Here is a 13,983-nt window from a genome sequence, read left to right as displayed (position 1 = left end):
TTCTGTGGTGTCTATAGACCATAGATAAAGAAATAATCTTTGAAGTAAATACTGTCAGTTGGTTGTCAGTCCACTGTTTCACTCAAATTGATTTGAATTTTCAAAACACCAACTGTCGCCCTGCCGCGCGCTAATCCTACAATTTTGTAAACATAAAATTTTTGCAAAATTAGATGGCAAGAAAATAAGAAATAAAATGAGCCACTTTGAGTTTTGTATTCCTGTGCAAAAAGACGAGCTACTCGAAGCTCATGCTGGTAAATATCACGTTGAAGATGTCGTTCAGCCACGATTGTTATTGTCGAAGTTACAAGGTTTGTATTCATGTTTATACAGTTTATTTTTTGTATAAATAGACAAATCTCCGCTTCAGTTAAGGTCTCTTATAAATATTCTAGCTAAAGGCTAGAAATAAGAGCCTTATTATTAATGTGCAAGTCTAAGATGATTGCTAATATCATTAAACGATTAGATCATGTCTTAGAGCTATAGAATAATTTTTATCCCAGGAAAACAAAAAGATTCCTGTTGGATTAAAAAATAATCTAATTCAAAAAGATAGCAGGATAAATACGTAATCACTACTCATATTGTAAATGTGAAAATGTGTTGGTTTGTCCTTCAATCACGCCGCAAGGAAGATGGATCGCTGGAGAGCTTTATAGGCTACTTTTTATCCCGATAAATCAAAGAGTTCCCACAGGATTTAAAAAGTATACATCCTCAAAAAAAAAATACATAATAAGTTAAATATTTTTTTTAGATGCAGCCCGAGCTTACAATTCTGAGGGTGTTGAATACATACTTGAACATTTTGAGACATATTTTTCAATTATTGTTCATGGATCTAAACTTGAATGGAATATGATAAATAAAGGTACTTATTTGTGAATAGTTAATTTTCCTAAAAAAAGTGTTTTGAGAGTGGTATGGCCTACTTCTAACGCTGCAACTCAAATTATTGTGCTAGTTAAGCTTTGTTGACCCAAATTGCTAACTGGATGTGTATTTGTGTAACCATCCCTCCATACCTTGGAGAGTATGTTAAGGCAAAAGTCTCTGTGATCCTTGCTAACATCTGAAAAGAGTTACATATTAGTTGTTTGGTACTCTTACTTGAGTTGTTTGGTTGGGGCATGTGGGAAGTAATGCATTATTATCCCTCCAAAAAAGAGACTTACGAGACTACTTTAAGGAAAGACTAACAACTTTTTAATTATACTGCCAAGTTATTGTTAAATTCCAGATAAGAAATCTCATACATTTGTATTAAAAAGTAAAGTTAAATATAAATGTTTGTGTGTGTGTGACATGCATGCATATAGTAGCACATTACATAGATACGGGCACATTGTTTACACATCTTTGGATAAAACAACACTTAGTTTGAATGCTTGAAAACATGGCAGCCAGTCTATAGAAGTTGTAATTAAACAGTATGTAATTCTCTACAGGATTTGATCACATGGCGAGAACAGTTAAAAGCCTTTGTGTATATCTGGAGCCCATACTTCAAGAACAGACTATAGAACAGGATCTGCGTGTTAAGAATTTAAACATAGTCAAGATGATTATGTATCTATTTACAGAAATAATGAAAATTAAAGATGTGAAGCTAGCTGCTGATGTAAGTCTGTCTGTGTATATCTTTTTACATTTTAGTTTGAGGTCATCATCACATGAATTCATCGCCAGTCCACTAATGAGTATGAGTCTCTTCTCAGAATGACAGGGGCTTAGGCTTATGGACCATTCTGGTCAGGTATGGATTGGCAGACTACACTGACCTCTTGAGAACATTATGGAGAACTTTCAGGCATGCAGGTTTCCTTAGATGTTAAGATGTTCCTTAGATGTTATTCACAGGTAAAACAAGTGACATAATTGCTTAAAATGCACCTAACTCAGAAAAAAAAGTGATGCATGCTGAGATTGATCCCCAGATCCTCAGATAAGAAGCTGAGGTTTTAACCACTAAGCTACCACTGCTCATGAACCACTAAGTTATCACTATTAGACTAGTATGGACTTGCAACTGCCTGAGAGTCCATCTTGGTGGTTGTTATCAAATTATGGACTTGCACTGCTGACATAGGTCTCTTGTATTGTTCTCACACTCCATGGTCTAGGGCTTTTTGTATCTAGGCTCCCAGAGAGAATGTTGCATACATTTAATGTCGCTTGTCCACCTAGTAACATGTCTGTCAACCTGCACCTGTAGTACCTAAACTGCATTTATAAGGCAATAGGATTTTTGGACGAGAAAACATCTCAAAGCTTACTTCACCCAGTAGAATTGGATTCAGCAGTTGACCCCCATTTTTATTCAGTTTTTTATAAAACTATTCGTATTAAAAATGTATGCAAAAAGTATTCGTAGACAATTCATTTGGATATGCAAAAGTGCTTTGTAAAAGGTAAATTAAAATATTTTCAGAGATTAAAAAAGTTAACATTAGGTAAGAAAGGAAAGAAAGCAACAACAGATGAGGATGAGTTGTGCGGCTGGACCGAGGCAGATAAGCAAGCTGCTTTAATATCATTACATCTTCTACTCCAACAACCACTTTCCCACCTCTGGGATCCACCATTGGCTGAGCATAATTTTGTGGCGTAAGTACTCTACATTATGTAAAGAAAACTGTAAATATTTGTTGTTTTATTGATTAACACGCACTTGCTAAAATGCAATTCGCACAAGAAAAGGCATTAAACCTAGTTGGCATACCTACAAGTCTGCCACTGAAAAAAATCTCGTTTCAGCGACTAATTATGAAATATGTGTTAATTAATAAACTACGTGATTACAATCAAAAAGTGTTCAGTAATGAAATGTGATACTGATAAGTGATATACGTTCTGAGATATTTAAGTTCAAAATTATTAATGCTTTATTTCTATGTTTTAGTTGTATATGTATGTTGTTTATGTATGTTATGTAAGTATATCACACTAATATTATAAAGGCGAAAGTTTGTATGTGTGTGTGTGTATGTTTGTTACTCCTTCACGCAAAAACTACTGGACGGATTTGGCTGAAATTCGGAATGGACATAGATAATATCCTGGATTAGCACATCGGCTACTTTTTATCCCGGAAAACCAAAGAGTTCCCACGGGATTTCGAAAAACCTAAATCCACGCGGACGAAGTCGCGGGCGTCAGCTAGTCATTTATAATATCCTACCATAAATGAAACTAATTTTAATTTTATTTTCCACTGTTACAGAATGGTAGCCGAGCCTTGCTACAAAGCATTAGAAGAACAGATAGTAAAAAATAAAACTGTTAGAGAAATAGTGTTTCAAATATTAGGTGTACTCATAAAGAAGTATAACCATGGAACATCTTGTCTTATTAAATTAGTTCAGGTAAATAAGCAAACCAAAGCTGTAATAGGGATGATGCCTATTACCCAGTCAAGTCAGTAACTTGTTATCGTCTACTTGTAACGTCAAAACGTTCGCTTAGTATTGGAGCTTGGATGAAATACATAGATGTGACGTCATTAACATTCGACGTAATTTGAAGTACTTTTTAGTTAAATCGATAATTTGGAATGGTTAGCAAACTTATAACTAGCAACAAATGCAGATTTTACGATTTTTGGAAGGCCCTGTACTTAATAAAATTACTTATAAATATTTTATGAATCATCCCCATTATAAAAAAAAAAAACAAAATTGTTTTTTATCTTTAATTAATTCTCTTCTAAATCTTATACAATTAAACCACTTTATATTATATTGACATGGTTTTTTTAATTTTGTTTTAGATTTTACAAATTGCAGAGCACTCTGTTTCACCAATATGCGCTGGAGTAGTGCAATTAACAAAAGATTTCGGTCTTGGAACTTTTGGACCACAAATGGTATTAAAAAATCCTTTTACCTCATTGACTCATTAAATGTATTTCATATATCACAATTTTCAACAATATCTGTATTCAATTTATATTGGCAACAATTAGACTGACATAACATTCAGAAACTTATGAGGCTCATGTCTATGAGACTCACTAATAGAATATGGTACCTACTCACACTTATAAACTCACTAAAACACTCATGAAACTCATGAACTCATGGAATCATTTACAGACTCACTCACAGCTCAAGACTTACATACATACAATATATGGACAGACATATTTTGTACTAGATGATCCCTTGACCTTGTCCGTGTGGATTAAGTTCCTTTTTAAAAATACAGTGGGAACTCTGCTTACGGGGATAAAAATTTGCCTATGTCAATAACGGGACGCAAGCTACCTCTGTACCAAAATTAATATAAATCGGTTAAACGGATGAGTCATTGAGAATTTTATGGGAACTCTTCAATTTTCCGAGATAAAAAGGAGCCTAAGTCCGTCCCTGGGGTGTAAGTTAAATCTGCATCAAATTTCATAAAAATTGGTTAAACTGTTGGGCCGTGAAAAGCTAGCAGACAGACAGACAGACACATTTTTGCATTTATAATATTAGTATGGATGGATATAGCTTTATTATTATAATATTAAGTATGGATTAGGTTCGTGAAATAGCAGAAGCGCTGGCGTCCACTGAAGAGGACAACGGAGGCATCGGCACAGAGCAGGGGGCCGCCAAGAACTGTGGGGCGTTCCTACTGGAGCTCACCAAGGAGCTGCCCAAGGAAATGGCCAATGCTATTGCCACTATACAACCTTATTTAGAAAGTGATGAGGTAGGAATTAAACTTCACAAATGTTTCTTATTTTCATTTTGAGTTTTATAAATCTGCAACACTTATTTATTTTGATGATTATGAACACCATATGCTTGGTATGACATAAGGATTCTTAGTTTAGGGAATTTTTATTTTTTAATCAAAAATGTATTTTTTAATCAAAAACATATTTTTTATCAAAAATTTATATTTTTAATCAAAAATATATTTTTTAATCAAAAATTTATATTTTCAGTCATATACAATCCGAATCAGTGTACTCGGCATGATGTGCGAAATATTGAGCGTGGAGCTCCGTGGCGAGGGTCTGAGCGACGAGCAACGCATCCGACGCGACGACTTCCTCGACGATCTGTACGAGCACATGCACGATCTCTCCGCGTACGTGCGACACAAGGCAAGACTGCATCCGTACCTAATCACATGTTTCAATAAACTTAGTAATCTTTATTGGTAATGTCCAGATGTATCAGTAAACTTCATTATAACAGAAAATTTATCTCATTTTCTGTTAGAATGCATCTTTCGTGCCTTGTAAATTCTTTTTTTTTAGCAGCACACCTAGATAATAACGAGACAAATCGGTATAATGCTTAGTTTTGGGCATACTACATCAGCACTTATTAGCCTTCTACGTTTTTATGGAAAAAGCACCGGCTTGCGTGCTCTTAAGCATAATCATTGTGAAAATAAGTGTATCTTGTAAAATAAAAATTGTTCTATCAGGTTCTCCAGTTCTGGTGTCGGTTGATGCGTGAGTTGTGCATCCCGGTGACGCGGCAGCGTGGCGTGCTCGAGCGTGCTATAGGCCGGCTGAGGGACAAGGCCGCGCTCGTTAGGAAAGCTGCTATACAACTGCTCAAAGTAAGGACCATTATTTAGCATCCAACTACTATAATATACAATACTAGCTTATGCCCGCTACTTCGTCCGCAAGGACTACATAAATGTCAAACCCCTATTTTACCCCTTTAGGGGTCAATTTGTCAAAAATCCTTTAGCGGATGTCTACGTCATAATAGCTATCTGAATGCTATGAAAAAAGGAAAGCTGAAAGATTGGATTGGACATTTGAATGGGACATTTATAAACCTAAATGCATGCGAAGTCGCGGAAATAAACTGGTTTCAAATATATTTCAGGTGTTTTTAGAATGTAACCCATTCTCTGCCCAATTAAAACTCGACATATTAGAGAAACAGTTGGAGGATGAACAAAAAATATTAGACAATCTTCAAAAAAAACTTAACCCTAGCCCTGATCCGGAATTTGTCAAAAAATGGGAGAAAATCGAAAAGGATGTCGTTAAAACTATCAAAGAGAAAATGGATATCTTAACCCAAGATGAACCAGAACTGTCCCAAGCTACTTTGGAGAATTTGTATAAAACAATTCGCGCGAGTATAAGAGAAAAAAATTACTTTAAAGCCTACCTCATTGTAAAGCACACGGAAAGACAGTATCCTGAAGCGAAGTTGTTAAGATGCGATATGGAAAAAAGTGATCAGGTATTTTGTTTATTATGTAAATAAAACTTTATGTTTATCTGTGTGTTTGTTAGGAATACGTTGGCGTATCGTTCATTGGATTGAGTTGAAATTCAAACCTTAGACAGTTGCTGTTGGAACTTTGCGAAGGTTTAGCAACTATCACTACTGTTTTTGACCAAAAAATCTTGAAACTCAAGCAAAATTCATCCAACTGGCCTCTTTCGTGGTGAGGTGCAGTTAGAGGTAAAGGATGATACCGAATGATTGTTTCCGTCATCTGTGGAAACAGCACTGTTTTAGGTTCCACATGCCAACGAGTTATTGCTCGATGAAGCGGACTCTTAACTACATTGTCTCTCGTGGCTTTTTATTTTTAACCCCCGACCCAAAAAGAGGGGTGTTATAAGTTTGACGTGTTTATCTGTCTGTGGCACCGTAGCTCCTAAACTAATGAACCAATTTTCATTTGGTTTTTTTTTTTGTTTGAAAGGTGGCTTGATCGAGAGTGTTCTTAGTTATAATCCAAGAAAATCGGTTCAGCCGTTTGAAAGTTATCAGCTCTTTTCTAGTTACTGTAACCTTCACTTTTCGGGTTACACAATTTTTAATTTACACTTGTTCATTTATTTTATTTTCATGTTAACATATTTTGTATTGACTTGAATTTGTGTCTCATCTAGCTGGAGTACTTTGTAGCACTTCTTCGTAACATATTCGTGATACCGGAAAGACGGCAATCCCTAACAGAGCAATGCGAGAATGAACTCGCACTATCCAAGAGATTAGAAGAAAAAGAAAGCATTGTGGCGTTCCTTCAAGAGTCTGTTCACTTCAGCCGAATGATCTCTGAAGCGATCCCTCTAATTAATTCGTTGTTGATGTCCAAACAAGCGGGTGACGTGAACGAGGCGATAGATTTCTTTACTACAGCACACCAGTTTAATATCGAGTCAGCTAAAGTGGGTGTGGCTAACATGTTGCAACTCGTGTGGTCGCCTGATCAGGTGGGTACTTTTTATGTCACTTTTGACTGCATGAAACATACATCATGACATTCGTCTGGTGGGAGGCTTTGGCCGTGGCTAGTTACCGTCCTACTGGCAAAGCCGTGCCGCCAAGCGATTCAGCGTTTCAGTATGATGCCGTGTAGAAACGAAAGAGGTATGGATTTAATAAAAACTGCCATACCCCTTTCAGGTTAGCCCGCTGTCATCTTAGACTGCATCACCACTTACCACCAGGTGAGATTGCAGTCAAGGGCTAACTTGTATTTTAAAAAAACCATTAAAAACGCAATTCAAAGGATCTCCTTAAAATTGATGCTAATTATTATCGGTTCCACTGCTGGACATAGGTCTCTTGTACGCTAGCGACTTTCTGCGACTCGTTTGATGTCGTCTGCCCAGTGGTGAGACGTGAGTGGTGTGGGGTCTTTACTCTTCCATCACCGCGCTTTTCGATGCGAGGTCGATGCCATAGCCATTTCACATTCACTCCATTCCATATTCATGCGTCGATCCTTAAGAAGCAGGCTTATTTGAAAGGGATATGGGTAGGATCTCTCTAACAATGGGATTGATACCTTGCGCTATTTATTCAAGTGTCACTTTATTAGCAAAGATTTTGTTATGAGACTCCAGACTCAAGGCAAAACTCATACATTCGCATTTTAAAAAGTGAAGACAAATTCATACGCTTGTGGGTGTGACGCGAATGCGCTATGTAGTATGTACCGCTTCACTGTACGTATTATATTCAATATACTAGTTTTACCATAGATTTAAAAGACTTAGTACCTATTTGGAGTTCTGTGAGTTTTACACATCTTTACGCATCTTTGGGTAAAATGACGCGGGCGTGCTTCAAAATATGGCGGTTCATTGTTGTTTATAGCAGTTGTTGTTTATTAGGATAAACGCGAGGCAGTTGAACGCGCGTATCGCGAAATGTATCTCGAGTGCGACAGTAAAGCTGAGCGCGCACGGGCCTTCACCATAGCCAGTAAACTCGTGTCGCTCGTGAGCCACGTGGACCGTGGCAGCGCGCTCGCGTTGGAGCACCTCATCGACAAGTGGCTGGCTAAGGGTGACATCACGCCAGGCATCATTCAGGTAAGTATCATTATCATCATCATGATCAACACATCGCCAGCTCACTACATAGCACGGGATTCAGTTAAAACGAGACAGATTTATCCATCGCTGTCTCGTTTTAACAATGTTTTCTTAAGTCTGAGAAAATTCAAAGTACGCTCTATACATCTCAGCCTCAGAGTGAGAAGGGTTTTGGCCATAGGCTACCACGCTGGTCAAGTGTGGATTGGCAGATTGAAGTTGTGGTAGCTTAGTGGTTAGGGTGTCCGCCTCCTAATCAGAGGTTGGGGGTTCGATCCCGGGCACGCACCTCTAATTTTTCGGAGTTATGTGCGTTTTAAGTACTTAATCAAATATCAGTATAACGGTGAAGGAAAATATCGTGAGGAAATCTGCATGCCTGAGAGTTCTCCATATAGTTTTGAAATGTGTGAAGTCTGTCAATCCGCATTTGGTCAGCGTGCTGGACTATGGCCAAACCTTTCCTACTCATAGAGGAGACCTGTGCTGGTTAATGACATCAGAAGATATGGCTTATACAAAACTGGAGAGTGGCATCACGCATTGCCTGTGTATGATTTCATACTGGTTTAAGATGGAGATTTGTGTCTGCGTTCTGTGTCGAGAAAATACGATTTGAAAAATCAGAATAACATACTATCCTTACTCTGTGGTCGTAGTGTTTTCTCGAATTTGCCCTATTAATCGAAACAGCAATGTTCATACCAATATCCAATATCCAGCTTTCTGGGGTTTTTTCCGAATGGCATCTGAAATCAGTACCTACAACATTTTCTCAATCTGTATTTTCCTGGATCTGGATTCCTTAATGTGTTAACTGTGATGAAAAAATCTGATAAAACATTTTTTATTTTAGGTCTTCTGGGAAATGTTTCTTAAAAAGATCGACGGTACAACAGACATGGATAGTTACGCGGCGCTATCACTACTCGTTATGATCTCCAAAGCCAAGCCATCTGTAGCACTCGCCAATATGGAAGTCATACAAACGCACGGTTTGACTGGCGACTATAACTCTAGGAGCTTGAGTGCTCAATTACTTACATGTTTAGCCAAAAAAGGCCAGAGATATCCAGCGGACCACGCAATATTCACTTCTCTGTACGAAAGTCTTATGGAAACATTTTCTAAATTCGACAAGTTCGCCTCCTTTGCCGCTAATTCTATAGACTTCATTTACGCGGTTTGCGACACCCCTGATGTTGTATGCACGAAAATTTTAGCAGAAATGTATAAGCACTTAGAAGAAAACATGGAGAAACAAGACGAAGAAGAAGCTAGCATACCAAGTGAATTGTTGATTAGATTCATATTTGTACTGGGACATGTTGCGTTGCAACAACTTATTTACTTGGATATCAGTGTATACAGCGAACTCAGGAGGAGAAATCAGGTAGTGTAAATGCATGATTTTAAGGTATGTATAGTTGTATATATATAGAACAACAACGCATGCCTTGAAATTATAAATTCCTGGTTCACACATAGAATAGAATACAACAGTACCTAGTGTATTCAAATAAACATTTATGAAATGCTTTTGAATCATCAAGTGAAAGTCAGTCTTGCGCAATGTAGAAACCAGCCAAATCTCACTGTTAATGTTTAAGTACATTCACTCAAACTATTTTCATTGACTTAACCTTTGAATTTTTTACTGACTTGAGGATGTATATTTTAGGTGCGCGAAGAACGCAAGGCGAAGGAAAAACGCAAGAACAAAGTGGGTACGTTCGCAACACCGCTCCGCCGCGGTCGCGTGGACGACTTGCGGCGACAGACGCTCATGAACGTGAGCAATGCGAGCGCCTCGTCGCGCGGGCAACGATCCGCAAGCGTGGTGTCCAACAAAATGTCATCGGTAACTACTGCTTTGTTATTTTAATTTCTGTGTAATTTGGGCTTATAAAAGACATCACTACCCATTCGCATTTAGAGCAAAATTGTGTTTGTTAGTTGGTTTGTCCTTCAATCACGTCGCAACAGAGCAACGGATTGACGTGATTTTTTCCATGGTTATGGTTAAAGATCTTGAGAGTGACATAAGCGTAATTCCCACGGGATATTTAAAAACCTGTGTCCGCGAAACTATAAACAAACTTTTCCGTAAAAAAACTTCGTTTCCAAAAATATCCCATTATGTCTGTTTTTCAGACAAACACAACAATGACGGAAGACGAGGCCGGTCTCGAAGGCGCCGTCGCCGACGACGCGGACGCAGAATACGTCCGCAGCGTGTGCGAGCGAGACATCATCGGTGCGGGAACTACATTGGGTAGATACCTGCCGCTGCTTACGTGGTTACTCTCGCATCCCGCGCGCTGCACTTCAGCGCTGCAAGCGGCTGCTGCACTCACGCTGACACGGTAAATATTACCTTCTTACCACTAAATTAAGGCTGAGTTCGCCTGGCAAGCTCTACTTTTGTAGAACATCATTTTTTAATCAAAATTTAATAAGATAGCACTTTTTAAATTTTCTATTTTCAGTTGTTTTATCTGGTACAATTGTATGGAACCATTCTTGTGCAAGTCCGACTCACAGTTGACCGGTTTTTACTATATTTTCCATAGGTACATGTTGGTATCGAGCTTAGTGTGCGAGGACAGCCTCGTGCTGATGGTGACGGTGCTCAAGAAATCCAAAAACGTGTCGCTGAGAACTAATCTCACCATCGCGTTTGCAGACCTAACGTTGCGATTCCCGAATCTCACTCAACCTTGGACACATCATATTTACCAAATGTAAGCGTTAATAACAGTAGTTTTTTTCAAAATCGCTACATATTTATACTGGCATAGAAAAGTAAGCAAGACATGCATGCCTGTCCTAAATAACATACCGACGATAACTTCAGTTAGGAGACGTTTGGAAAATTACTAATTAGCAAAGTAATTCTCTGTCTTTTTATTATAGATGCTAGATTTCTTTACAGCATTTAAATGTCTTACAATCGATTACTATATAGATTATAGAGCGTTTAGGGTGCCTTATGTAAGCCGCATCTTGTCAAAGGAACTGCCGCGGCATCTAACGTCACCGCGTGCGCACCGTTCCTATTTATCGATAATAATAATTTGTGGTCTAGTTTTACCGCCTGTCAGGTTGCACAGCGCACTTTATCAAAGGACACATTATATTTACTATTTCTTTAGAAAAAGTACGGCTTTTTTCCTGACCTGTATATAAGTGTTTTTATTGCTGCTTTGATTTTTTTTTATTATCGCTTATATTATTTTATTTTCGTCTCCCTGACCACTCTCCAAATTACCTTCTGGGTATTTTTTACGGCCTTGGATGCAAGTCCTTTAAGGCCTACGCATGTGTTTACAGCCTTAGCGACGAAGAGCTGGAGATCCGTCAGTGTGCAGTTAAGATGCTGTCTTTCCTTGTACTCCACGAGATGGTCCGCGTAAAGGGGCAAATCGCCGACATGGCGCTCTGTTGTGCTGATAAGGACCCCCGCGTGGCCGCCATGACGAAGGTGTTCTTCAAACAACTGTCGCAAAAAGGCAACGCCCTCTACAACGTCATGCCGGATATCATATCCAGGCTGAGCGACCCAGAGCTGAATGTACCCGAGGACCAGTATAGGGTCATCATGAAGTGAGTAGACGCCATTTTAAGTCAATATTGTTTTTATTCAAACAGCTGCTAACAAGACATTCTTCCATCTATCGTTGATAACTCAATAGACATCCATTCAAATATTTTAAGCAGATCCTGATTGAATTTTGAAACATGTTAGAATGAAGAAGTTATTTAACGCAATTTGTGAGATGTTAGTTTGTGAGATTTTTCGTGAATTAATATTATGTTATAACTTTAATAAAGTGTAAAATAAAGGTGCACTCCGCACTTAACCAGCATAATAGACTATGGCCAAACCCCTTATTGTGAAAGTAGACCTGTGCTCATTAGTGAGCCAGTGATGGGTTGGTCATGATAATAATGTACAGTAATAAATAATCCTCTTATGGTGCTTTTATGTTTGTATTTCCAGGTACATAACATCGCTAATCCAAAAAGACAGACAAATGGAAGCGCTAGTTGAGAAGCTGTGTCAACGTTTCAAGCTGTCGACAGAGGAGCGACAGTGGCGCGACCTGGCGTACTGCCTCACACTGTTCTCATACAACGAGCGCTCCTTGCGCAAACTCATCGAGAACCTCGACTGCTATAAGGACAAACTACACAGTCCTGGTGTCATGGAGTCGTTTACTACTATCATGAATAACACGTCGAAAATGGCCAAAAATGAAATAAAGGTATATGGTTAAAGAAACTTTATTCTCATTACGAATTAAGATTTCACTTACATGAGAAACAATATGTAAACAATAGGTATCTTATACTTAAACTATTGCGATTTTATATAAAAACAAAGTGGGTAGAAATGAAATTATTACAAAGTAAATGAGTCGTATAGTTTAGTTAACCATGAATTTAAATAGATTACAGATTTATACTGTGCATTAATAAGCTTCACTTTTTTAAACAAATAACTTTTTACAACGTTCACTGCGAAAAAGGATAGCACTATTTAATTAAACTCCTGTCCATTTAGTTTATGATTTGTGTACAATCGACTTAGCACAAATGTAACATTTTCAGAATCTAGTCACAGAGCTAGGCGACAAAATAGAAGAATGCTTCTCAGTGAGAGAGAGAGAAGGGGAGGGTGACACGAGCGGCGTGGGGGAAAGAGAGACGAATAGAGTCGAGCAGCGAGCGACGCCGCGTCGTAAGCCCGCGCCGCGTCGCAATCGACGCCGGTCCAGCTCCAGTCCTGATGAGGTCAGTATTAATTGAGAGAAATGCTTAAAGTTGCCCTTCTTACGCGCTCCATACAAACGTATTACGCCTATTATTCTATTACTTGTTGTTCTAGATCAAAAACTAAGCCAGATATACATTTATCTCTCCATTATCTATGGCCATCATGTAGTTTAGTTTAAAATAAAAATGTTGTCGTGGCCATATTTACGTGTCTATGACTATGTATGTTTGTTCATCAGCTAGAATAGCTATCAGCTATCTTTCTTTTCCTTTCAAGTTTAAAATGTACATAAAGTGGATTATTAAGGGTACTGATAGTTTCGTCAACTTTCAGAATGAACCACCAGAGAACTTAGAGCCCGCAACGCCACAGTCAGTAAGAAAATCGGCTAGAAAAGTGACACGGAAAAACAAAGCCACTTATGAATTTGATTCAGATGAATCAGGTTTGTCAAGTTTATATCAATTTTTCGATCGAGAATAACTATGGGTTCTTTTCTAATAATGTTTTCTTTAATTTCAGATGAAGATTTTCAGAAAAAAGATGACGATGTTTTCAAAAAACCCACTACTACTAGGAAAGTTGTTCGTAGGCGAATTTAATTTAGATGTTTTATGTACCTACCTAAGTATTAAGTAAATATAAATTTTCGATAAATGAATCGTATTTTTACTACCTGAATTTATATTGGTGTTTCAATAAAGCGATAATAAGCGAGGGTAAGAACGTCTATTATTATAAAATTATATTGAAAAAAGTATACATGAACGAGAATCGTCAAGATTTATTCGATAATTTTACCTCGTGGAAAATCTGGGCGATTTGTTGTAATAAGTATCTAGTAAATGAGAAATACCAAGATACTTAAAAGATCCTTGGAACAATAATAGCT

The 13,983-nt window shown here is 37.9% G+C and overlaps 1 protein-coding gene across 2 annotated transcripts; it reads left to right on the top strand.

Annotated features, from left to right (window-relative positions):
- The first annotated feature begins 100 nt into the window (after positions 1-100).
- On the top strand, positions 101-13,752 carry LOC123872772 (condensin complex subunit 1). Of its 2 annotated transcripts, none has more exons than XM_045917296.1 (21): positions 101-314; positions 764-877; positions 1,455-1,627; positions 2,438-2,613; positions 3,230-3,371; positions 3,776-3,871; positions 4,531-4,704; positions 4,943-5,104; positions 5,434-5,571; positions 5,850-6,215; positions 6,878-7,201; positions 8,108-8,308; positions 9,168-9,704; positions 9,993-10,172; positions 10,466-10,677; positions 10,885-11,055; positions 11,645-11,917; positions 12,315-12,579; positions 12,926-13,108; positions 13,425-13,536; positions 13,614-13,752. In XM_045917296.1, exons 1-21 carry the CDS (start codon positions 197-199, stop codon positions 13,691-13,693), a joined length of 4,197 nt encoding a protein of 1,398 aa, XP_045773252.1. In that variant the 5' UTR covers positions 101-196; the 3' UTR covers positions 13,694-13,752. The 2 variants fall into 2 exon arrangements, with proteins under 2 accessions (XP_045773252.1, XP_045773251.1); XM_045917295.1 differs by having other exon boundaries at positions 13,611-13,752.
- The last annotated feature ends 231 nt before the right edge of the window (positions 13,753-13,983 follow it).

Source organism: Maniola jurtina, chromosome 15 (genome assembly GCF_905333055.1).
Source record: "Maniola jurtina chromosome 15, ilManJurt1.1, whole genome shotgun sequence".
In the NCBI taxonomy this organism is placed as follows: domain Eukaryota; kingdom Metazoa; phylum Arthropoda; class Insecta; order Lepidoptera; family Nymphalidae; genus Maniola; species Maniola jurtina.
The sequence above is the reverse complement of the archived record's forward strand: the minus strand, read 5'-3'. Positions and strand labels throughout refer to the sequence as shown.